General features: G+C 45.3%; 1 protein-coding gene across 1 annotated transcript in view; it reads right to left on the bottom strand.

Annotated features, from left to right (window-relative positions):
• Nucleotides 1-9674: 9674 nt before the first annotated feature.
• Nucleotides 9675-26403, bottom strand: part of CRLF2 (cytokine receptor like factor 2) — a gene marked incomplete at its 3' end in the record, with an annotated part of 55307 nt that continues 38578 nt past the window's right edge. The window contains exons 11-13 of the mRNA XM_083362558.1: nucleotides 25954-26078; nucleotides 10068-10224; nucleotides 9675-9715 (exon numbers count right to left, since the gene is read on the bottom strand). Of these exons, the coding sequence (XP_083218684.1) occupies nucleotides 9675-9715; nucleotides 10068-10224; nucleotides 25954-26078 (323 nt within the window). The remainder of the gene's footprint in view (nucleotides 9716-10067; nucleotides 10225-25953; nucleotides 26079-26403) is intronic.

The following is a 26403-nucleotide window of genomic DNA, read 5'->3' as shown; positions in this document are numbered from 1 at the left end:
CCCAGTTAAAATTAAGATTAAAAAATTCTCAGCCTGGGCCAGAGAGCTCGAAGAGCCAGGTCTTCAGGTCCCGGCGGAATGAACGGAGGTTGGGGGCAGTCCTAAGCTCTGCAGGCAGCTGGTTCCACAGGGCAGGTGCACCCACTGAGAAGGCCCTACCCCTGGGTGTTACCTGCCGGCAATCTTTAACCGGCGGCACCCTGAGGAGACCCTCCCTGTGGGAGCACACTGGACGAAGGGAACTTGATGCTGGCAGCAGGTGTTCCCTCAAATATCCCAGACCCTCACCATTTAGGGCTTTATAGGTCATCACCAGCACCTTGAATCTCACCCGAAGGGCAACTGGAAGCCAATGCAGCTCACGGAGTAGAGGTGTTACATGGGAGTATCGGGAGACCCCCATCACAACTTGCGCGGCTGCATTCTGCACCAGCTGAAGCCTCCGGGTGGTCCTCAAGGGCAGCCCCATGTAGAGAGCATTGCAGTAGTCTAAACGGGAGGTCACGAGCGCATGAGTGACTGTGCGTAGGGCATCTCGGTCCAGGTAGGGTCGCAACTGGCGCACCAGGCGAACCTGGGCAAAAGCCCCCCTGGTCACGGCTCCTATATGGTCTTCAAAAGTGAGCTGCGAATCCAGGAGGACGCCCAAGTTGCGAGCCCTATCAATGGGGGGTAACACCCCACCCCCCCATCGTTAGAGATGGAATAGTCTGGTTGACCCGAGATGCTGGTATGCACAGCCACTCAGTCTTGGCAGGATTGAGATGAAGCCTGTTTCTCCCCATCCAGACCTGGACTGCTTCCAGGCAACGGGACATCACGGCAAGGGCATCGCTGGGTTGGTTTGGGGTGGAGAAAAAAAGTTGGGTATCATCAGCATACTGATGATACCCCACCCCAAAACCACAAATGATCTCGCCCAGCGGCTTCATATAGATGTTGAACAGGAGGGGCGAGAGAACCAACCCCTGAGGAACTCCACAAACAAGAGGCCTCGGGGCGGACCTCTGCCCTCCCGTCAACACCAACTGCGAGCGGCCCAGGAGATAGGAGGAGAACCACCGCAAAACAGTGCCTCCCACTCCCAACCCCCTGAGACACCGCAGTAGGATACCATGGTCGATGGTATCGAAAGCCGCTGAGAGGTCTAATAGGACTAGGACAGAGGAACAACCCCTTTCCCGAGCCCGCCAGAGATCATTCACCAGCGCGACCAATGCCATCTCCGTGCTGTGCCCAGGCCTGAAACCCGATTGGTACGGGTCCAGATAATCAGTTTCCTCCAGGAACAGAGGAAGCTGATGGGCCACCACAGTTTGTGTTGCTTCAGAAGAAGCTGGACTTACATAGTCCTTTAATCTCTATGTACTCACTAGTTCTACTCCAGTTTATTAAAACTTGGAGGAAAGTTGTTTTCCTACGTAGTGCTGTGTCTCTGTAAAAAGTGTATGGTGTGATGTGACAGCAGCTGGTATCTCACTTTATCTCTTGGCTCAAGGCATCTTTCCCCATCCACAGCTTTGATTCTCAAGCACTCAAAATGCATCCTTTCACTATTTTAACTCACAGGGGTTCTTGAATGCCATAGAGAAAACATGGCTTTATGACTTTGCAGCTCTGTTTTACAGTTGCTCAGTGTCAGAATCCATTTATATTCCATTCCTAACTCCCTATCTGTGCAAAGCTAAATCTCACCCCCTTACTGGATTCTGCCATTCCCAAGGAGGGAAAGAGAAGATGTTAATTGGCCATCCCTATTCTTTAGATGCAACATTGTTTATTCAGCCTGCCTGGAGGCCATCATCAAAGACCAGGGAAAGAATCTTTGAACTAAGAAGAACAAAGTAAGGGGGGATTCTGGTTTGTATCTCCAACTGGAATGTGAAGGGGAGGAAGTAATGATGTTGTAAATGCATGGAGGTTCTCTTTTCCCATGAAGGGTTTTGACACATGAAACTTAACTGACCAAATGGACTGAGGGGAGGGGTTTTTACTTGAGGACACTTTTGATCTGTGACACAGTTTCCAGATCCTGTCTAGATTATCCACTGCCAACTATGTTTTAGTAAAAGTTCCTGTTTGGACAATCCTGTCTCCGAGAGTTCTTCTTTCCTAAGATATGGATTGGGGTGGGTTCTGACACTCAGTTTTTTTTTCTTGAAAAATATGCACAGGGCAAATGTACACCAAATGTATTGAAAATATAAATGGGTAAGCAAATGGGTCAACAGCTTCTTTTGGCTTTTTATGAAGTAAAAGAGTGAAGGACTTCTTATAACTTCAGACAGTGTGGCAACTCAGGAAATAGAGAGCTGTCTGGATGACTTTTTTGGCAATCTGGACAGCTACTGATAGTTTGTAAGACATGTATGCCTACCCATTTTTTTCTTCAATGTCATCTGTGAAAGTATTTGTGTAGTGATTTTGAATAGCTTTGGAGAAATTAGAGCAGGAGTGTCAAATTTCATTGAGAGCTGCATCAGCATTGAAGTTGCCCTCCGGGGGCCAGGTGGGTGTGGCTGGGATGGGCGTGGCCTACTGGGTGGGCATGAATGACAAGGGCATGGTCTACTGGATGGACATGGCCAGCTCAATGTCACTCATGTCAGGGGCACCTGAGTGTGCCTGGGCAGGACTGGGGCAGATCTGAGAGTCTCCAGCCGAAGGTGGGTGGGACCAGGATGAGCACCAGGGCATGGTCCACTGGAGGAGCCTGAGTCTCAGGCTGTGCAGGGAGCCCCTGGACAGTGGCACGGACTGCCCGGAGCCCTGGGCAGCAGAGGTCAAGTGCCCAGCCTGGCCCTTGAGCTCCCATAGTACAGGAACCCCACAGCCCTGCCTAGCCTAGCCGCACTTCCCTAAGGGGGCACCCAGCTGTGCTTACCTCCTTGAGGCTGCTGCTGCTGTGCTCGCTCTCCTTGGCCAGGTTGCTCATGATGCGTGCAGGAGGGCAGTGTGTGGGTCAGAGGGAGGCCCACTCCCTCTCCATGCAAGGAGACCTGGCTTTGTAACCAAAGCATCCTCAGCAATAGGATGGGAGACCACCAGGGAATGGCAAAAGGGCAACAGGGCTGCTGGTGGCCAAGTGCTAATGCAGGACTTCCCTCAGACCCTCTCTCCCTCCCTCTCATTCCAATCTCCTTCCTTCCTTCCTTCCTTCCTTCCTTCCTTCCTTCCTTCCTTCCTTCCTTCCTTCCTTCCTTCCTTCCTTCTCTCCTTCCTTCCCCCCTCTCTCCTTTTCATTCCCATCTCCTTCCTTCTTTCCTTCTCTTTCTTCCTATTTCCCTCCCCTCCTTCCTTCCTTCCCTCCCTCTCTCTGTGCCAAGGAAGGGATGAGGGGAGGGGGAGAGGTTGGCATCACTTCTTTCAAAGAATAAGAGAGTTGGAAGAGACCTTTGAGGTCTTTAGTCCAAACCCTTGCTCAAACAGAGACCTATACCATTCCAGACAATGGAATATCTAATCTCTTCTTAAAAGCATCCAGTGATGAAGCATCCACAACTGGCTGGTTTCTTCTTGATTAGTTTCCATCTATTATTGCCTTCTGATGCTTTGGAAAATAGGTTGACCCCTTCTTCTCTGTGGCAGCCCATCAAATATTAGAACACTGCTATCATGTCACCACCCCTAGTCCTTTTCACTAAACTAGACACACCCAATTCCCACAAATATTTGTCATATGTTTTAGCCTCCAGTTCCCTAATCATCTTTGTTTGCCATCCATTTAGACCAGATGGTCCCCCTGGTTTGGTTTATAGAACAGTGGCCATGAGCAGAGCCTTCTCAGAGAGCACCCCAATTATAGAACTTTCTCCCAAAGAAAATATGAACAGTGAATCCCTCACGCATTTAGAGACAACTCCAAACACACTGTTCAGCCAGGCATATGTAGAACAACACCACATTTTATGGTCAAAAAGCATTAAGTCAATTACTACTAACATTTTTCTTTCTTAAAATACATACATTTAATATTGTTTTAAGCAGTGTTGGTAATGCTTTACAATAGCTGTCTTTGAGAGTTTTCTTGTAAACCACCCTGGATTTCTGAGAAACATTTAATTTTGAATTAGACTTTATTTAATAAATTAGGCAGAAAAAACAAATGTTTAAATGAATGAATGAATGAACCTTTATTGTCAAAATACAACTATGTATACATTGAGATTGCCTAAGCCAATGAAATCCCACAGACCTACTGCCTCCTAGGCGCACACTGCAGAGAAAATAAGGCATAGCATTTCTAGCCAGCATAGCCACAGGATGATGGGAACTGTGGTCTATGACACCCAAAAGACATTAGTTTGGGTAAGGCTGGATTAAATTATAAAAGAGCAGATGAGAGGAAGTAGAAGCAAGAAACACTTTCCACGTCTCTGACAAAATAATTGGGGGGTGGGTGTTGACTTAGCCTTTTAATTTCAACTCACGCCAATTCCTCTTAACTTCCCATTCAATCCAAAGAGTTCTATTATTGCCTGGATTTTAGGGAGGGGAGGAAGCAAGAATAGACCACAAAGCCAATCTGCAGGTTTGCTCTCTCGCCTACCTGCACACCAGCTCCCCAACACAGCACGTGTGTGTGTGAGAGACAGAGACAGAGACAGAGAGAGAGAGAGATCCCCTTTTGTAAGTTTGCTTACCCTGCAATGCTTCCTGTTTCCCACACTTTCACTTCCCTGCTGGCTCAATCTCTGTCTCTCTGTCTCTGTCTCTCTCTCTCTCACACACACAGAGAAATCCTTCCTGCTTTCTCCTCCTTCTCACCCTTTCTCTCCAGCCACCACAGAGGTTGACACATTGCCGGCCACTGGCAGTTCCAGGCTGTGGCTCGGCAAGAGTGCTGTGTTCCCCTCTTGAGCCCTGCCACATGGTAGAGAGGGTGACTGGGAGCTGGCCGATGCTCGGCTTGTGCCATCGTATGCTCCCATTTCCACGCCTTTCATCCCACAGGCCGGGCATGTCCTGTGGTGCTAGGCTTACAGAATGCCATGGCTCAAGCGAGGAAAGGCACAGCGCAGCAAAGCAGAGCTGGATGAGGAGAGGCCTGGCAAAGCAGGGCATGGCTGGGCATGATGGGGTTAGGATGGGAGGGGTGGTGGGCTGAGGAAAATGAGCTGCAGCTGCTGCTGGACCTCCAGCCCCTGAGGACTCACAGTTTCCTGTGCATGCACTGGGAGGGCGCCCAGGCCAGGGCTGGGGCAGGAGGGGCCAGTCCCTTGCCATTTCTGACATGTCTGAATTAGAGAGTGGAATTGGTGGCAGTAAGAAGTACACATACACACACACACACACATACATATACACATACACATACACATATACATACATACATACATACATACATACATATATATATATATATATATATATATATATATATATATATATATATGTAGATTTTCAAGGGTACAGGTATGTAGGTCTTGGCATATTCGGGTCTTTTCCTGTGTAAGATTGAGAGTGTCTTGGCAATGTTTCTACGAGGTCCCACTCATCATCTTCAGGCTGGTGTCTTCGGCTTCATGCTTGTGCGAGCAAAGTGTGATCGGAGCTGCCGTCTCTCTATAAATATTGGTGGGGTTGTGTGTGGTGCCGGCTTTGTTGCTGTAAGCGGGTTGGTTGGCTGTGTTGTTACATCCTGATTGGATGACAGAGTTATTGTTTGCAGCTTAGTCGGCTGTTTTGTAACATCCTGTGTGGCTGAGGTGTTGGCTTTGTGCCCATTAGACTTTTGTGTTGTAACGACTTGGGTGATGGGCTGTGTGATAACATCCTGAGCTCTAGTGTAGTGATATCTTGAGTTCTGGGCCGCAACATCCTGGGTGGTTGGCTGTGTTGTGACATCCGGAGCTTTAGTATTGTAACCTCCTGAGTTCTGTGATGTAATGTCCTGAGCAGAAGGCTATCTGTAGTAAATAACCCCAATAATGGCTTATGATTAACCCCAGATTGGAGGTGCTTGACTTTAAAAGCCCCCCTGTGCATTACAATGGTTTGTGCAGCTGCTCTGGCCTCATCCACAGGTAGCTGCTGATAAGTCTGTGCCAAATTTAACTTTGCAAAAACCGTACCCTATTGCAGTGATGCCAAGATGTGGCTAACGACTGGCACCAGGTACGCATGCTGCTTAAGTGCCAGATTTTTTTTTATCCCATTTATATCCCACCCTTCTCCGAAGACTCAGGGCGGCTTACAATTTAAGCACAAACCAATGTGCTTGCACTTGTAATCAGTGCAAATCCTGACCTCCTCATTGGCCTTAAGTGGTGTGACAATTGGTGCTTTAAAGAGCAGGCGAGACAGCGAAGTTAAGCAAACTTAACTTTATTAGGAACCAGGCAAACAACAGAAGAACAACGCTCTTATTTATACTAGCAGCTGTCAACGTTTGTCCAATCAGGGCTGAGCCGGTTTCCCGCGCCGTCTGCTTCGCCAATCAGAGCCGGCTGGTTTTGACAGCTCGGAGCTGTCATCGGTAGCGCATGCTGTTGCCAGGTGATTCTGACAGCCGAGAGTTGTCAGACGGTGGGCGCCTGCGTAGTTCTGTCCGGCAGCTTTTGACAGCTGTCAAAAGCTGCCGCGGCTTTACCTCAGCCCTGTATATTATTAATGTTAACTTAATAAACATTAAATACATAACACCCCTTACCCCTCCCTCTGATTGAGTTGCCGTTTTCCCGATTGTTTCTTTTTGTGGTTACCCCATTCAAAGTCTTCCAAATAGGTGGGGGGTCTTTTTATTCTTTCGGACCATCGGGGGATTGTTTCTTCAGTTTGTTCCTTTTCTTCAAATGTATTGGGATCTGGCTCGGGGGGCGGGGGGCTTGACTCCCTTGTTTCAGAGTTCCTTTGAGGAAAGAAGTCATTTTGTGCGGGGTTTTGTTGTGGTGTCATTTGTTCGGGGGGGTCTTGGTATGCAGGTGCCTGCGGCGGCGGTTCTGACTGCATTTCAAAGTTCCCCCTTTCCCCCATATTTTGTGGGCTGCGTCGCCGTAGTTGATCAATGTGTCTGCGGATATGGGAATTGTTCCCTGTGTCAATGATGTATGATAGAGGACCTGTTTGTTCTAGGACGACCCCCTGTGTCCACTTATTGCCGCCTCCGTAGTTCTTAGCCCAGACAGCTTGCCAGGTGCTGAGAGTTCTGTACTGGAGGGGAAGCTCTGGGTCTGGTGGGGATCTGTCAGGATGTAAATGGTCCAGCCTGGTAGTCAATCGTTTGCCCCAGCGTAGTTCTGCTGGAGACTTCCCAGTAGTTGTGCAGGGGGTGGTGTGTTGTGATAAAAGGAATTGAGCAAGTCTGTGGTGCCAGTTGCCGGTGATGATTTTCCACAGTGCCTCTTTGGTTGATTTCACCATCACCTCAGCCAAGCCGTTCGTCGAGGGGTGAAACGGAGCCGTGGTGGTGTGCCTAATAGAGTTCGCCGTTGTGAAACTCTGGAATTCGTGGGAAGTAAATTGGGGGCCGTTATCAGAGACTAATACATCCGGAAGCCCATGTGTGGCAAACAACCCCCTTAAAACTTGTATTGTGGCTGCCGAAGTTGTGCTCGTAACTGGGGCCACCTCTAGCCACCTAGAATAGCTATCTACGACGATTAGGAACATTTGTCCCTGGAATGGACCCGCAAAGTCTATGTGGACGCGTGACCAGGGTGTCTTGGTTGTTTCCCATCTGTGTATGGGAGCTTGGGGCTGAGCTGCTCTGACAAGTTGGCAGGGGTAACACCCAGCTACATGTGATTCTATTTGCCTGTCCAGGCCGGGCCACCAAACGTAGCTTCTGGCCAAAGCTTTCATCTTGACCTTGCCTGGGTGACCTTCGTGGAGGCTTTCCAAGACTTTTAATCTGCGTTTTTCGGGTATTATTACCCTGCTGCCCCATAATAAACATCCCTGATGGGAGGATAATTCTTTTTGTTTCAAAATGTAAGGTTGGAATTCTGGGTCTGGGGGCGTGTATTGCCAGCCTGAAGTGACGTAGCCTAAGACTCTGCCCAGGATTTTGTCTGCAGCTGTGGCTGCAGAAATGTCCTTGACTGATAATGGGCATTCTGGCAGTTCGGAAATAGCTAGGATCTTTCCAGCTGGTGCAGGGTCAGGGTCAATTACTGGTAGGGGAAGTCTGCTAAGCCCATCTGCATGACCCATGCTTTTCCCTGGTTTGTATTCCAAAGTGAATGAATAGGCTGACAAAAAGGTGGACCATCTGAGGATGCGGGGGGATAATATTTGGGGCGTTTGTTTGTTTACTGTAAAGATTCCTAATAGGGGCTTATGATCCGTAAAAATGGTAAATTGGCGACCATAGAGGTAGTCATGAAACTTTTTTACGCTAGCAACTATGGCTAGAGCCTCTTTATCTATTTGAGCGTAATTGCGCTCAGGTTTTGACAGTGTTCTGGAATAGAACGCTACAGGGGTTTGTGTTCCCTCCTTAGTTAAGTGGCTTAGGACTGCTCCAATGCCGTAGGGCGAGGCATCACATGCCAGACATAAGGGTAGCTGTTCGTTGAACAGTGCCACCGTAGCGTTGCTAGTCAATAAGTTTTTTAAAAGTTTAAAACTTTTGTCATGCTGAGCGGACCAAACCCAGGGGTTGCCTTTGTCTAATAGCCTGTGGAGGGGTTCAGTGATTGAGGCTTTGTGAGGCAGGAAGGTATGGTAGAAATTAACTAACCCTAGAAAGGCTTGCAGTTCCTGTTTATTCTTGGGGATGGGTGCTGTTTTGATGGCTTTTATTTTAGATTCAGTGGGGTGAATCCCCTTTGCGTCAATTTTAAACCCTAGGAACTCTGTTGAGGGCACCCCTATGGAGCATTTGTCTCTTCTTAATTTGAGGCCAGCCTTCCTGAACCTAAGGAGCACCTTTGTTAGTTTGTCCGCTAAGTCGTTTTCTGATTCCCCTGCAATTAGGATGTCATCGAAATATGGGCAGACCCCAGGGATCCCTTTTAGTGTTTTTTCCATGATTTCTTGGAAGATCCCTGGGGCTGCGGAGATGCCGAATTGAAGGCGGTTAATTTTGAACGCTCCCTTGTGCGTGACAATTGTCTGAGCTAAGGCGGTGTCAGGGGTGACAGGCAGCTGTAAATATGCCTGCACCAAGTCTAACTTAGCGAAAATGGCGCCTGACTTAATGGCCGCGAGGATGTCTTTGACAGCCGGGACCGGGTAGGCATGGGCGTTTAATGCGCGGTTCAGGGTCGCCTTATAATCAGCGCATAATCTGATTTGGCCATTGGGCTTAATTGGGGTCACTATGGGTTTTTCCCATTCGGCCCCTTCCACTGGTTCTAAAACCCCCAAAGTAACTAGCCGATCTAGTTCATTTTCTATTTTTTCTCTCAAGGCGAAGGGAACTCTTCTAGCCTTGATTCTGATAGGCATTACATTAGGGTTCAGTTTTAGTGATACTGGGGGTCCTGTGTATTTTCCCAGTGAGCTGTCAAAAACGTCCGCGAATTGAAGGCAGACGGATTCCAAGTTTGACAGCTGAGTGGCGTTGACGCCTGTCAGTGCTATCCCTAGTGCCTCGAACCAGTCCAGCCCTAGCAGGCTGGTCCTGTTTTCCTGGGTAACTAGTATAGTAAGGGGTCCCTTAAATTGTCTAAACTCTGTTGGGACTGAGGCCTTTCCCCGGAGTTTAATGGGTGTTTTTTGAAAATCCGCTAGGCGGAGTTTAGTGGGGCGTAAGGCAGGCCGTTGCCGGCTGCGATTACAAGTTTGCCAAGAAATGAGAGAGACTGAGGACCCAGAGTCCACTTCCATCTCACAGGGGATTCCGTGAATTAGGACGTCCACCTTGACTTTGGGCTTAAGGGTGCTGTGGACCATGTGCTCTCTCACTTTTCCCTTCACATTTTGCACTAGGGGTTTGGATTTGTGCCTGTCCCTGGGTGTGGGTTGGTTCGTACCTGCAGACGTCACCTCCAATTCATGTAGGTTTTCTCGGCTCCGGCTACGGCACACAGCTTTGAGGTGGCCTGTTTTTCCGCATCCATGACACTTGGCACTGCGGAACCGGCATGATGCTCTCGGGTGGCTTCCGCCGCAGCTGGCACATTTAGCTCTGTTCGGCTGGTAGCTAGTGCTCTTGTTGTTGTTGGAAGGGCCCCCTCGGTTCTTGCGCTGAAGCCTGAGCCTCTCGAATCGCCGCTGCATGGCATCGATGTCCATGGAGATGTCGTCATCCTCTGGCCCGCTGAAGGCGCCGTCCTCCTGGTGCACGGACCCACTGGGCCCGCTATCAGGGGGACGTTGGTTGTCACCGTGGCTGTCTTCGTAGGCGATGACTTCCATCGCCACTTCAGCCAGCGTCAGAGCGGGTTTGGCGATCAGCTTCCTCCTCAGCCGTTCATCTTTAAGCCCTATGACGATTTGGTCCCGGATTCGGTCCTCTAAATCGGGGAACTGACATCGCCGCGCAGCGTGTCTGACCCGGGTTATAAAGTCATTAGCGGGCTCGTCAGGAAGTTGTACTCGTCGGGCGAAATTTACCCTCCAGAAGAGCTCTGACTTCGTGGGCATGAAGTGTTTACTCAGCCCCTCGGTGAGTTCAGCATAGGAGATTGTTGCGATGGGTTCTGGACTGAAGAGTCCCACAGCGGCATCGTAGACGGCGGGCCCACTGAGCCAGAGGAGGGCGGCTGCTTTAGCCCGATCGTCAGTAATCTTCTTCACCACCAGGTACCCTTCTACCTGGCCAAGATGTGATTCCCAGCATTCTGGGTGGCGAGTGTTGAACTCGCGAATATGGCCATGGTTCGTCATGCTGTCCGGTCATGGGTGCTGCTGCTTGCGTTGTGTGGAAGCTAGGCTTCCCTTAGTGACTTCAGCGAGTGACTAGCTCTGGCTAAGGGAAAAAATCTCTTCTCCCCTTAGGCGGTGACTTCAGCTATGCAAGCAGGCATCCCACCTTCGTCGCCAGTGCTTTAAAGAGCAGGCGAGACAGCGAAGTTAAGCAAACTTAACTTTATTAGCCCCTTCATGGATTACTGCCTTGTCGTGGCGAAGGGGCTTGCGTAATTCAATGAAGCTATGGGCTATGCCGTGCAGGGCCACCCAAGACGGACAGGTCATAGCAGAGAGTTCTGACAAAACGTGATCCACTGGAGAAGGAAATGGCAACCCACTCCAGTATCTTTGCCATGAAAACCCTATGGACAGTACCAAAAGGCAAAACGATATGACGCTGGAAGATGAGCCCCTCAGGTCGGAAGGCGTCCAACATGCTACTGGGGAAGAGCAGAGGGCTAGTACTAGTAGCGCCAGAAAGAATGAAGCGACTGGGCCAAAGCCGAAAGGACGCTCAGCTGTGGATGTGTCTGGTGGTGAAAGGAAAGTCCGATGCTGTAAAGATTTTTTCTCCATAGGAACCTGGAATGTAAGATCCATGAATCAAGGAAAGCTGGACGTGGTCAAACAAGAGATGACAAGACTAAACATTGACATCTTAGGTATCAGCGAACTAAAATGGACAGGAATGGGTGAATTTAATTCAGATGACCATCAGGTATACTACTGTGGGCAAGAATCCCTCAGAAGAAATGGAGTAGCCTTCATAGTCAATAAAAAAATAGGAAAAGCAATACTGGGATACAATCCTCAAAATGACAGAATGATCTCAGTTCGAATCCAAGGCAAACCATTCAATATCACAGTAGTCCAAGTCTATGCCCCAACCACCAGTGCTGAAGAGGATGAAATTGACCGGTTCTATGAAGCCCTACAGCACCTTATAGAACTAACACCCAGAAATGATGTCCTTATCATCATGGGGGATTGGAATGCTAAAGTAGGAAGCCAAAAGATAACTGGAATAACAGGCAAGTTTGGCCTTGGAGTACAAAATGAAGCAGGGCACAGGCTGATAGAATTTTGTCAACAGAATACGATGGTCATAGCAAACACTCTTTTCCAACAACCCAAGAGACGGCTTTACACATGGACATCACCAGACAGTCAACACAGAAATCAGATTGACTATATGCTCTGCAGCCAAAGATGGAGAAGCTCTATACAGTCAGTAAAAACAAGACCAGGAGCTGACTGTGGCTCAGACCATGAGCTTCTTGTTGCAAAGTTTAGGCTTAAATTAAAGAAAGTAGGGAAAAGCGCTAGGCCAGTCAGGTATGAATTAAATCATATTCCTGTTGAATATACAGTAGAGGTGACAAATAGATTTAAGGAATTAGATCTGATAGACAGAGTGCCTGAAGAACTATGGACAGAGGTTCGCAACATTGTACAAGAGGTAGCAACCAAAACCATCCCAAAGAAAAAGAAATGCAAGAAAGCAAAATGGCTGTCTGAGGAAGCTTTGCAAATAGCTGAGGAAAGGAGGGAAGCGAAAGGCAAGGGAGAAAAAGAAAGATATGCCCAATTGAATGCAGAATTCCAAAGAATAGCTAGAAGAGATAAGAATGCCTTCTTAAATGAACAATGCAAAGAAATAGAAGAAAACAATAGAATAGGGAGGACCAGAGATCTTTTCAAGAAAATTGGAGAGATGAAAGGAACGTTTCATGCAAAAATGGGCATGATAAAGGACCAAAATGGCAGGGACCTAACAGAGGCAGAAGAGATTAAGAAGAGGTGGCAAAATTACACAGAAGAATTATACAAGAATGAGCTTAACGTCCCTGATAATCACAATGAGGTGGTCACTGACCTCGAGCCAGACATCCTAGAATGTGAAGTGAAGTGGGCCTTAGAAAAGCTGAGCAACAACAAAGCTAGTGGAGGTGACAGTATTCCAGCTGAGCTATTCAAAATCTTAAAAGACGATGCAGTAAAAGTGCTACACTCAATTTGCCAGCAAATTTGGAAAACTCAACAGTGGCCACAGGATTGGAAAAGATCAGTTTACATTCCAATTCCAAAGAAAGGCAGTGCCAAAGAATGTTCAAACTATCGCACCATTGCACTCATTTCTCATGCTAGTAAAGTTATGCTTAAAATTCTACAAGCTAGACTCCAGCAGTATGTGGATCGAGAACTACCAGAAGTACAGGCAGGATTTCGAAGAGGCAGAGGAACTAGAGATCAAATTGCTAACATACGCTGGATCATGGAGAAAGCTAGAGAGTTCCAGAAAAACATCTACTTCTGCTTCATTGACTATGCTAAAGCCTTTGATTGTGTGGATCATAACAAACTGTGGCAAGTCCTTAAAGAGATGGGCATACCAGACCATCTTATTTGTCTCTTGAGAAATCTATATGCGGGCCAAGAAGCAACAGTGAGAACTGGACACGGAACCACTGATTGGTTCAAAATTGGGAAAGGAGTCCGGCAAGGCTGTATACTGTCGCCTTGCCTATTTAACTTATATGCAGAGCACATCATGAGAAAGGCAGGGCTAGATGAATCAAAAGTTGGAATTAAGATTGCCGGAAGAAACATCAACAACCTAAGATATGCAGATGATACCACTCTAATGGCAGAAAGTGAAGAAGAACTAAAGAGCCTGGTGTTGCGGGTGAAGAAGGAGAGTGCAAAACTTGGGTTGAAACTAAACATTAAGAAAACCAAGATCATGGCATCTGGCCCTCTCAATTCCTGGCAAATAGATGGGGAAGAAATGGAGGTAGTGACAGATTTTATTTTCCTTGGCTCCAAGATCACTGCAGATGGGGACTGTAGCCAAGAAATTAAAAGACGCTTGCTCCTTGGGAGGAAAGCCATGGCAAATCTAGACAGCACACTAAAAAGCAGAGACATCACCCTGTCAACAAAAATCCGTATAGTCAAGGCTATGGTCTTCCCAGTTGCAATGTATGGCAGTGAAAGCTGGACCATAAGAAAGGCTGAGCGCCAAAGAATTGAAGCCTTTGAACTCTGGTGCTGGAGAAGACTCCTGCGAGTTCCTTGGACTGCAAGGCGATCAAACCGGTCAGTCCTAGAGGAGATCAACCCTGACTGCTCTTTAGAAGGCCAGATCCTGAAGCTAAAACTCAAATACTTTGGCCACCTAATGAGAAGGAAGGACTCACTGGAGAAGAGCCTAATGCTGGGAAAGATTGAGGGCAATAGAAGAAGGGGACGACAGAGAATGAGGTGGCTGGATGGAGTCACTGAAGCAGTAGGCGTGAGCTTAGATGGACTCCAGAAGATGGTAGAGGACAGGAAGGCCTGGAGGAACATTGTCCATAGGGTCGCGATGGGTCGGACACGACTTCGCAACTAACAACAACAACAACAAACTTTATTAGGAACCAGGCAAACAACAGAAGAACAACGCTCTTATTTATACTAGCAGCTGTCAACGTTTGTCCAATCAGGGCTGAGCCGGTTTCCCGCGCCATCTGCTTCGCCAATCAGAGCCGGCTGGTTTTGACAGCTCGGAGCTGTCATCGGTAGCGCGTGCTGTTGCCAGGTGATTCTGACAGCCGAGAGCTGTCAGACGGTGTCCGCCTGCGTAGTTCTGTCCGGCAGCTTTTGACAGCTGTCAAAAGCTGCCGCGGCTTTACCTCAGCCCTGTATATTATTAATGTTAACTTAATAAACATGTAAATACATAACAATTGGGGTTTCCCATTCACCCCCATCTATGGGCTGTAGTACGCCCTGTTCAACTAGAATATCCAGCTCTGCATCAATCTTATGTTTAAGCACAAATGGCACTCTTTGGGGTTTGATCCTGATAGGCATTACGGCAGGATCAAGTTTAAAGGCTATCGGAGGACCCTTGTATGTTCCTAGGCTAGTGTCAAAAATGTCCACGAACTCCGTGCATACTGATGCCAAGTTCACTGCTTGTGTACAGGGGATTCCGGTGACCTGGATGCCCAGAGCATCAAACCATTCTAGCCCAATCAAGCTCGTTTGCTGGCCCTCCTCCACAATCACATCTAGGGGCCCTGAAAACCTTTTGAACTTAACGGCCAATGTGGCCTCACCTTTGATGGCAACTCGAGAGTTTTGGAAGTCAGTCAGGATAATGTCAGATGGCCTAAGCTTGGCCCACCTCTTGCTGCCATTGCAGATGAAGCAGAAGGTTTCGAGAGATATGATGGACATGGCTGAACCAGTGTCCAGTTCCATCTTGCAAGGGACACCTTGCAGCTCAACTTGAAGTCGCAACTTGGGCTTAAGGGGGTGGCGAGTTCCTGTGCGGCAAACGCTACAACAGCTGGAGCAAAACCCTACATTAAGCTGCCCTGGGGCCCCAGTACCTCTCCAGATCAGAATGTCTGATTGGCGGTCCTTCTGTTGAACTCTGCAGACTGAAGCGATGTAGCCAGTCTTCCTGCAGGCCCAACACATGACTGTATGGAACCTGCAGTCCATGCATTGGTGGCAGCCGCCACAGCCTGGACACCAAAGAAAGGGAACTGCCTTGTAAGTAGTCCTTTGTTCTTTGTCATTGTGCCATTGAAGTTTGTCCACTTCGTGGTTGCAGTCAACGTCTTCTGGGAGTTTGGCATCCTCGTGGTGGACAGCCTCCTCATGCTGAGTGCTTTAGGCGGGCCGCATGGCTTTCACGGCCCCACTGGTGGCTTTATCCGCCATGATATCTTTCAAGACTTCCTGGAGTGAGAGAGTCTCTTTCGCAAAGAGTTTCTGCTGCAGCTCTCTGCTCTGAAGTCCACAGACCAGTCGGCCTCAAAGCCTTTCTTCTAAGTCCGATATTCTCAATGTAATATGTCTAATTTAGCTGATGCTAGAAAAATAGTATCTTTTGTAAACTCTTGAAAACTATTTTGAATCTAAACAATTCTTAAGAATGAAATTTTCTTAATTTGGACTTTACTTTTACTGTTTGGACTGTTGTGTGTTTTGAAAAATAGATTATTTAGAATCTAGTTATGTTGCACTTCAGTCTTTAAATAATTAACCTAGTATATATATAACAATATATGATGTTTTCCCTGGTGAGCTTAACATCAATAACAACATTAATTAAACAGGCAAAAATAATTTCTGGTGGTACTATCTGTATAGTAAAATTTTGGACAAGCAGTGATCATGTTACATATGTGCATAACTCAGTAGCATATGCCTTTTTAAAAATATCAAACATGCAAAGAAACAAAAATAAGACCAAAATATCTGTATTACATCCAGAAATGCCAACTTTGCAACCAATATTTCTCATCCATAACTATGGCACCCTAAGGGTACCTGCATACATGCAAATGTTTCTCTGGGATCAGTAACACAACAGGGATTGCTTTTTGCTTCCAGTAACATATACCTAAAATCAGTTTATTGCATTTGGCAATTGTACTAAAAAAATCTCATTCATTTAATTTGAAATCAAGTGAAAAATTGATTTAAATTATTTTATTAAAACAAATTAATGGCAATTCTTTCATAAAAAGTTGCCTCAAACAAAATGAGTTTGACATGCCTGCTCTAGATAGTTGAATGCTCCAAAATAAATTCTAGACCAGGCCTGTACATGCAGCCTACCAAACATCCTTGGACAGAGCACAGACTTTTTTTTAAGTAGTAAAATCACCACCACTGCCCTGAAAGTCATGTTGCCTAGTGCCTCCATGGCTTACCATGACCACAAGCTCCAACACTGTAGATGCTCCTCTAGTCTCCAAATCAAGAAGAAGAAGAAGAAGAAGAAGAAGAAGAAGAAGAAGAAGAAGAAGAAGAAGAAGAAGAAGAAGAAGAAGAAGAAGAAGAAGAAGAAGAAGAAGAAGAAGAAGAAGAAGAAGAAGTTGGAAGGGACCTTGGAGGTCATCTAGTCCAACCCCCTGCTCAGGCAGGAAACCCTATACCATTTCAGACAAATGGCTGGCCAGTCTCTTCTTAAAAACTTCCAGTGTTGGAGCATTCACCACTTCTGGAGGCAGGTTGTTCCACTGGTTAGTTGTTCTAACTGTCAGGAAATTTCTCCTTACTTCTAGGTTGCTTCTCTCCTTGATTAGTTTCCATCCATTGCTTCTTGTCCTGCTTTCAGGCGGTTTGGAGAATAGCTTGACTCCCTCTTCTTTGTGGCAGCCCCTGAGATAGTGGAACACTGCTATCATGTCACCCCTCACCCTTCTCTTCGTTAAACTACACATACCCAATTCCAGCAACCGTTCCCTATATGTTTTAGCCTCCAGTCCCCCAATCATCTTTGTTGCTCTTCTCTGTACTCTTTCTAGAGTCTCAACATCTTTTTTACATCGTGGTGACCAAAACTGGGTGCAATATTGCAGGTGTGGCCTTACCAAGGCATTGTAAAGTACTTCACGTGATCTTGATTCTATCCCTCTGTTAATGCAGCCTAGCACTGTGTTGGCTTTTTTGGCAGCTGCAGCACACTGCTGGCTCATATTGAAGTGATTGTCCACTAGGACTCCGAGATCTCTCTCACAGTTACTACTATTGAGCAAGGTACCACCTATACTATATCTGTGCATTTGATTTTTCCTGCCTAAATGTAGAACTTTACTTTTTTCACCATTGAATTTCATTTTGTTAGATAGTGCCCAGTGTTCAAGTCTGTCCAGATCCTCCTGTATCTTAAGCCTATCTTCTGGAATATTGGCTATTCCTGCCAGCTTGGTGTTGTCTGCAAATTTGATGAGTTCCCCATCTATCCCCTCATCCAAATCATTGATGAAGATTTTGAAGAGCTGCACAAACCTGTTCTAGATTTTCCTCTTGCCTTTCCGAGTTAACTCCTTGGTCTGTCATTGTGTAAGAATTGACTTTGTAGGGAAGCATATTATCATTTGATGTATATTTAACATATGTTCTACCTTTATTTACCAATTATATAATATTTGTATGCAATCCACATGGCGAGGTTTGGGGAAACTTACAATAGAAAAAATATATTTTTAAAATCATAAGATTAAAACATCGTCTGGCCCGCACCACCTCCGTTGCCCGCATTGTGCAGCCCCGCCATATAGAGTGGGCTCTGCTGCTCCCACAGCACCAGCTGTGCCAGCTCCGGCCCCAGGGAGGGGAGCCCACCACCAACACCCTTTGCACCTGTGACTGCAGCAGCACCGCCCCCCCCACCCCCCCACCTCCTGTGCCCGCCAAGATGAGAGTTCCGGCACCTTTATTTTTTAGAAAAAAAGCACTGACAGTAACTAATTTATTTTTAGAAAAAGGTCTTCACAATTCAGGTTGATTGATCTTGGATTCTATTATTGTAAAGGAAGAAAAAGAACATATTTCTATACTTTTTTTCTGTGTTGTGGCTACTTTGTGGAGTCCTTGGTGCTCTTTCAGATTGGTTATTTTCTTGCAGATGTTTCTGTCAAATGTCCAACTACTGAATCCAAGAAAGAAACTCCTGGGACATTGTTTATTCCCAAAAGTAACACTTTTATTGAATACACTACATTGGCACAAAAGAAGCAAAACCACATCTGAATTTCCCACTCAAAATCCACATAGTTAAACTTGAATTCCCCTTTGGCTGTTCCTCTCAGTCCATTGCATCATCCAATCGAATATGCTCCTTTTGTTATGAGAACTGCCTGGATCATTCAAACAGCTGCACAGCATGGCCTTGAAGGGAGAAACAGGGTCTCATGGTCTGCAGACAGAGTCTTGGCATTCCATTTCCACCCCAGAGATTACAACCACCACCCCTCCCAATTGTTGTCAAGTTGACAGTGCAAAAGAAACTAGGTGAAAAAGCTAATCACTCTTGACAGTTTCATTATCCAGCTAGGTAACATCAGCAGTGCTAGAAGGGATGAGGTTTGCTCTGTTTATATACAAGTAGTTATATACTGTCAGCGTCGGTGAGAGTGTTCTTGGTAGTACCTTGATTAGGGTATTGTTTACTGCTTGATTGTGGATCTGATATTAATCCTGATATTAATATCTGCTTAGCTGGGTGTTGATTGTTGGTGAGGAAATGTTTGGTCTTTTTGTTTCCTTTTTAGCTTTTTGACTCTCTTTTGAATGATGTGTAGATATTGTTTATGTACCTGTTGATGACTGATTTGTCAGAGTGTCAGGCTTCCAGGAATTCTCTAGCTTTTTTGGACTTAGCTCAGTCTAGGATGCTCACAGTTTCCTAGTTGAAACTATGGTTAACTCTGTCCAAGTGTTGCACAATTAATGATGTTTCATCATGTTTTCTGATTGCCAGTTGGATCATGTATGCCCTTTGTCTATCCTATATAGTGGTTGTTGCAGTATTTACACATAGGAGATGACTCCTATTTTTTCTTCTTGGGGTACTGAGTCTTTTGGTTTGGGAGGACTGTAGCTGATTTGACTACTACAATGATGCCATGTTGTTGCAATATTCTATTGGTTGTTTCTGAGATGTTTTTAATGTATGGCAGTGTTATATTTTTCATAGTGTGTTGGTTGTACTATAGTGGGTTGAGTGATCAGGCACTTTTTGATAAAGTTGTGTGGATATCCATTTTGTTGGAAGATGTGGTATAGATTTGTTTCTTTTTCCTGATGTTCAGGATTGCTCCAGTGAGGCAGGGACTCTTGTAAATAGTGTTCTTACACAGCTACTCTTGGGGGTTGGATTGTTACTGTGGTAGTGGAATATTTGATTAGTACAGGTTTTATGAACAAACTAGAAGTACAGCCTAGTTTGTCTTATCTCTGTTGATGATGTCTAGGAATGGTAGTGTGTTGTTGTTTTTTCTTCTATTGCAATTTTATTCCTTTGAAAATGTTGTTGATGGTTTCATATGTGTCTTCTCTACTTGACCCTTTTTTATTATGAAAAAGGTTTTGTCTACTTACCAGATCCATATTTTTGGTTATATGCGTAGGAGCACAATGGTTTCTAGACATTGCTATGAGTCCTGAAAGTGGTGTTCCTCTGATTTGTTGGTATATTTGTTCACCATATTGAAAGTAGATAGCAAGGCCCATGATGAGGTCCATGATTCTGGCAATTTCAGTCTTAGTATATTCCTTATCAGCAATCAACAGCTAAAGAAGCAGAGCTTACAACATGATTAATAATAGACCAACAATCAAGCAGTAATAGCCCAATCAAGGAACTACCTAAAACACAATCAATCAATCAATTAGAATAGAGCTGAAAGGGACCTTGGAAGTCTTCTAGTTCAACCCCCTGCTCAAGCAAGAGAGTTTATACCATTTCAGATAGGTGGTTGTCCAGTCTTTTCTTAAAAACTTGATGTCATAGTTCTGATAAAAGACACAGTTTCAAACAAAATGCAAGCATTGTTTATCTAAAAAGTCTTAATAATGAAACGAAACATTGGCACTCATGGAGGGATGCCAGAATCTGAAATCTCTTCCCCCCAAACCCATCATAACACACAATCCCCACCCTTATCTACATGTCATAAATCACATTATCCAATTAGTTTTACATATGAGGTTTCACTTCCCATTCTATATGTGGGCTTTCCTAATCTTCTCACAACATCCAGGTAGATTTCCTCCCCCCCCCCCCGAAATGAAGCAATTAAAGTAACAGGCTGTCTCTTATATTGTCAGTGCAAAAACATGTCAATGTTTGCAGCATTGACATCTGGCCCCCTTTACAAAAGAACAGATCCTGTAGTATAAAACACAAGTTAGGAGCTGGCTTTTGGTTTGTTGGAGTGTTTCTCATAAAACTTTTTGACAAGTCTGTTAGATTTCACATCACTAGATTTCACCCAAATGGCTTCAGACAATGGGTATCCCTTCCATTGTGCTAGGTACTGCAATTTTACTTTAAAGATTCTAGAGTCAAGAATACATTTCACTTCTTAATGGGTCTGACCCGCTACTATGAGGGGTCCAGGTGCTTTCTTAGGGGGAGGTCTTAAAGGTCAAAAAGGTTTCAGTAAGCTATAATGAAACACCGGGTGAATTTTCCCCAAAAGTCTGGGGAGTTTCAATTTTACTGTGACCGGGTTGATGATTTTCACAATGGGGAAAGGCCCCAAGAATTTTGGTCCCAATTTCTTGCTGGGTAATTTGAGACATAAATATTTAGTTGACAGATAAACCTTTCCCCCCACTTGGAATGTTCTTTGGGGAGCCGTCTTTTTATCAGCTTGTTTTTTATAAGTCTCAGAAGTCTTTTTTAATGCTGTTTTTGGGTTTCTACAAATCTCTTCCTAACCCCTCACCCATTGATCAAGTGTCTGGGAAGCAGAGGGCACCTGAGGATAGTCAGGCATCGGGCTGAACTCTTTTCCTGTGGCTATTCTGAAAGCTGTGTAGCCAGTGCTGCTGTGAACAGAATTATTGTAGGCCACCTCGGTGAAAGGGAGGAGGTCAGTCCAGTTTGTCTGTTGGTAGGAAACATAGCATCTGAGGTATTGCTCCACAGTTTTGTTAGCGGATTCTGCAGCCCCATTGGTAGCTGGATGAAAAGCAGATAAGCCTTGAGATGATCCAATTAATTTAAGGAAATTCCTCCAAATTTTTGCTGTGAACTGCACTCCTCTATCTTGAAATTATTCGTTTAGAGGTGCTATACAGTCGGTAGATATGTTTCAGGGACAATTTAGTCAGTCATTGTGCAGATGGGAGTCCTTTACAGGAGATAAAGTGAGCCTGCTTCAAAAACAGATCTATCACAGTCCAGATGACAGTATTTTCTCTACTTTCAGGTAGGTCTACAATAAAGTCCATAGCTATTTCTTCCCATGGTTGAGAAGGGTCTGCTACCAACTGCAGTAGTCCAGGGGTTTTCCCTGGAATTCTTTTCATGGTGGCACATATGATACAACTCTTGACATAGTTTTCCACATCTCGTTTTAGCCCCGGCAGATGAGGTGTAGAGTTTTTAAATATCTGAAGTGTCCAGCCTGTTTTACATCATGGCTGTGCCTAGTCTCAAGACACATGACAGGCTAATGATGCATCGGGAGCAGCCAGTATTGAGTAGCACTTTCAGGTCTATTTGTGCCCCTGACTTAGGGATTATGAGTTTAGGAGGCAATAAAAAAGGTAGGATGCATCGACTCACCATCGGGTCATTCTCCCCTTCATCATCGCTGTCAAAAGAGGGTAGAACTGGAGTGGATCCAGTCTGAGTTCCGGTGTCCTCCTATGTGGGGGAAGTGACCTGGACAACAGGTTCCTGTGTTGGATTTCTCTGCCTTTAGCTGCTGTGCAGGTTTCTTTCTCACTGCTGGTCCTGGTCTGTTCTGCTGTTGGGGGAAGGGGACTGGGCATTTCGCTGCTCGATGTCCCTGCTGTCCGCATCGGAAACACTTAATTGCTGGGTCTACAGGTGGCTTGGGTCTTTCAGCCCTCACAGTAGTTGGAGATCTTCATCAGAGTGATTGCCATTCAGGTTGTTCTGACCTTGGCTTGGGTTCAGGTAGGAGAGGCTTCTTATAGTGGGCGAGCTGAAGATCTAATTTCACTGCTGCCTGGTACCATTCATGCAGTTGGTCAGGCAAAACTTGGTAGATACATGCTAGAGAAAGGTAGTCATCTAACCCTTCTCTAAAAAGATGAATTATGGATTGCTCAGGCCATCTCTCTATCTGACCGGCCAGCTTTCGAAACTCCCGCATGTACTCCAGGGCAGGCCAGCCAGCTTGTTTTATCTTGTGGATTTGCTCTTCCGCTTTGAGGGCAATTGATGGGTCCTCAAATATTTCCCTCAGCCCTAGGAGGAAAAGGAGGGGGTCCTCCAAGTCAGGGGCTTGCTCGTTATAGAAATTGTTCAACCATTCGGATGCTTCTCCCTCTAGGCTGGATGTAATCACATTGACCATAGCACCTGGGTCCAGGTAGAGATGGGCCCAGCTATTCAAATGAGAGTGTACGTGGTTGAGGAAGAAAATCAGTTTCTTTGGGTCCCCATCGAAGGTTGCTCTGAAGGGTGGGTTCATCATTGGTTACTGGGGCCCCCATTGCTGCTGGCCCCACCATGATTGTTGGTTAAATAGTTGCTGGGGGCCCCACTGTGGTTGTTGTATCTCCAGTCTTCCCACAGCATTCTATCTATTAATTCCTGCTCTGGATTGTCAGCAGCCACCAGGTTTCTGTCCAAGATGTTTTTGGAACCTGAGCTTGTCTTCTGGGATGTTGGCTATTCCTGTCATTGGCAAATTTTATGTTCCCCTTCTATTCCATCATCTAAGTCATTTATGAAGATATTGAATTTAACCCGGCGCGGGTTAAAGACCCATTTATTTGAACAAGCTGGCCTGGCCTGATGGGGAATCACTTAGGGTTTTAATATTTATACATATTTTTTTATTGTTTTTTATTGTGGGCAATAATTTAATTCTTTTTTAACTTTTGTACTTTTGTAGTTTTAAGATATGCCCTGTTCACCACCCTGAGTCCTTCGGGAGAAGGGCGGTATAAAAATTTAATTAAATAAATAAATAAATAAATATTGAGACTAAGACAGAACCTTGTGGTATCCCACTGCTTACTTCCCTCCATGTAGATGTAGTACCATTAAGGACGACTCATTGAGTACAGTCTGTCAGCCAGTTACAAATCCATCTGTTGGTGATGCTGTCTATCTCACATTTTTCTACTTTACCAAGAAGTAGGTTGTGGTCTACTTTGCCAAATGCCCTGCTGAAGTCTAAATATACAATGTCCACAGCATTTCACTAGTCTACTAATTTAGTTACTTTGTCAAAGAATAAAATAAGATTGGTTTGACATGATTTGTTTTTAACAAAACTGTGCTGACTACTCATTATTACTTTATTTTTTTCTAGATGTTCACAGATCTGTTTTCTGATTCTCTTTTCCAGTATCTTTCCATATATTTATTAGGCTGATTGGTCTGTTGCTTCCTGAGTCTGTTCCCCCCGCTTTTTTTCTTTTTTTTTTTTGAGATGGGAACTACATCGGCTCTTTTCCAATCCTCTGGTAGTTTTCTGGTGCTCCAGGATTTTTGAAAGATATAGTGCAATGGTTCTGAGATAACATCTGCCAGCTCCTTCAGAACTCTAGAATGTAATCTGTCAGGTCCTGGTGATTTATATTCATTAAGATCGGACAATTGTAGTCTTACCATTTTCTTGCTTATTTTAATTTTTGTTTCTAGTCTTTCTTTTATACATGTTTTTGGTAGGTTGGGCTATAATTTCTTTTTTCATAAAGATGATGCAAAGAATGAGTTAAGCAGCTTTGCTTTCTCTCTACTGCCTGTTACTTCCTTGTCATCTTCTTTCTTTAGTGGACCGACTGTTTCCTTGACTTTTTTCTTGTTATTTATATGATGAAAGAAACTTTTATTTTTATTATCCTTGACTTTTGTTGCAAGTCTTTGTTCATTCTGAGCCTTTGCTTTCCTGACTTCATCTTTGCAGATTCTGGCTATCTGCTGATATTCTTCTGCCTTGGTTATGTGTCCCTCTTTCCATTTTTTGTACTTATCCTTTTTGTCTTTCAGTTTAGCAGAGAAGTCCTTGTGTAGCCATGCTGATTTATTCTTGGATTTCTTGTTTTTCTTTTTCAGTGGTATTGTGTTGGACTGAGCTTTTATGATTATATTTTTCAGAGTTTTCCACACTTCTTGAGTTGTTTTCCCCTTTAGGATTTTCATCCATGGAATCTTTCTTACGTTCTCTCTAAGTTTGTTAAAATCTGCTCTTTTAAAGTTTAAGACATTGGTTGGATTATATTACATTGCATTATATTGAATTCCAATATGATATCAGGGAAGTTATAGTCTTCCATTACTACTGTGGTATATTTCCTACAAAATCTGTTAATTGGTTAGCAAAGAGTTTGTCTATTTCTTCAGCTTGCTTGGATAGCCCATTTTCCCCCTTTTATACTGACCCATATGGATTATAAGAGGTTTTCATCCTTGGTTTCATATATTTCTGTAGAGATGTAGTGATCTTTTATGTATAATGCAGTTCCACCTCCTCTTTTGTTAGGTCTGTTTCTTTTGAATAGTTTATATCCTTCTATCAATACATTCCAGTCATGAGTTTCATCCCACCAAGTTTCAGTAATAGCAACTATATCATATCTATCTTTCATGTACTAATGCTTCAAATTCACTCAAAACTGTTAGTGTAAGTGTATAGGCATTTGAGTCCTTTATTTGTCTTGGGTATGTTTCTTATGTGAGCTGGTCAACATGTCTCCTCCATTTGAGGCCCCCCTACACCCTTACAATGTATGACAATGGGCCTGTTCTCTCAACCACTTCCCCCTGCACCCATACATGACCAGAGCCGTAGTTCCTTGCCCATATGGATTCCCCCTTAGAGAATTCTCTGGGGGTCTTTGGGTTTTCAGCGTCTGCTGCCACTCTGTCTGGGTGTAATCTGTCAACAGTGGTTATAAGACACCTGCCCCACCAAAGTTCTGCTGGGCTTTTTCTGGTAGAGGTGCAGGGTGTGGTGTGTTGGTGTAGTAAGAACTTGGCCAACCATTGTTTCCAGTCCCCTTGGATGATGCACTTCAGTGCATCCTTTGTGGTGCACACCATGCGTTCAGCCAAGCCATTGGTCGAAGGATGAAAGGGAGCGGATGTGACGTGTCTAATTCAATTGGTCTTCAGGAATGCCTGGAATTCTGAAGAAGTAAATTGTGAACCATTATCAGAGATCAATACATTGGGGAGGCCATGTGTGGCAAAGAGTCCCCTGAGCACCTGGACAGTCCCTGTTGTGGTCATGCTACTCACAGGTACCACCTCCAACCATTTGGAGTGGCTGTCCACCACTACCAAGAATGATTAGCCATTAACAGCATAGTCAATGTGGACTTGGGACCAGGGTGTGTGGGTTTCCTCCCACTTGTGGACTGGGGCGTGAGGCAGTTCTGGCTGAGATCTTTGGCAGGTGTAGCTACCTGTCCCTCAATGTCCTTGTCAAGGCCTGGCCACCGGTAGCTCCTTGCCAACACCTTCATTCGTACCACCCCTGGGTGTCCCTTGTGTAGTTAGTGAATGACCCTGTCTCTCAGTTCCTCTGGTATGATAACCCGGCATCCCCACAACAGGCAACCCTTGTGTGTGGACAACTCGTGCCTCCTGGTGAAGAATGCCATGAATTCTGGCCCTGGGGATTTGTCTTGCCACCCCATGTTTACCCATGTCTGGACCCTATTCAAGTTCTTGTCTGTTGGTGTTCTGGCTGCAATGTCCCTGGCACTGAGGGGACATTCTGGCAGATCTTGGATGGCTAATATTTGGGCTGCTGGTGTGGGATCTGGTTCTGTGTGGTTTAAAGGAAGTCTGTTTAGACCGTCAGCATGGCTCATTTCCTTGCCTGGCTTGTGCACTAATTTGCATGAGTAAGCCGATAGAAAAATGGACCATTGGAGCATTCTGGGTGACAGAATTTGCGGGGTCTGTTTGTCTGTTGTAAACAGGCCTAGTAATGGTTTATGGTCTGTGAAAATGGTGAAATTCCTACCATACAAATAGTCATGGAATTTCTTTACTCCAGCAACTATTGCCAGGGCTTCCTTGTCTATTTGGGCATAGTTACGCTCAGCCCCAGACAATGTCCTGGAGTAATATGCAATAGGGACTTGTTT

The sequence above is a fragment of the Vipera ursinii genome, assembly GCF_947247035.1.
Source record: "Vipera ursinii genome assembly, chromosome: 4".
Lineage (NCBI taxonomy): Eukaryota > Metazoa > Chordata > Lepidosauria > Squamata > Viperidae > Vipera > Vipera ursinii.
Note: the sequence above shows the minus strand (reverse complement) of the source record. Positions and strands in the feature narration are given on the sequence as shown.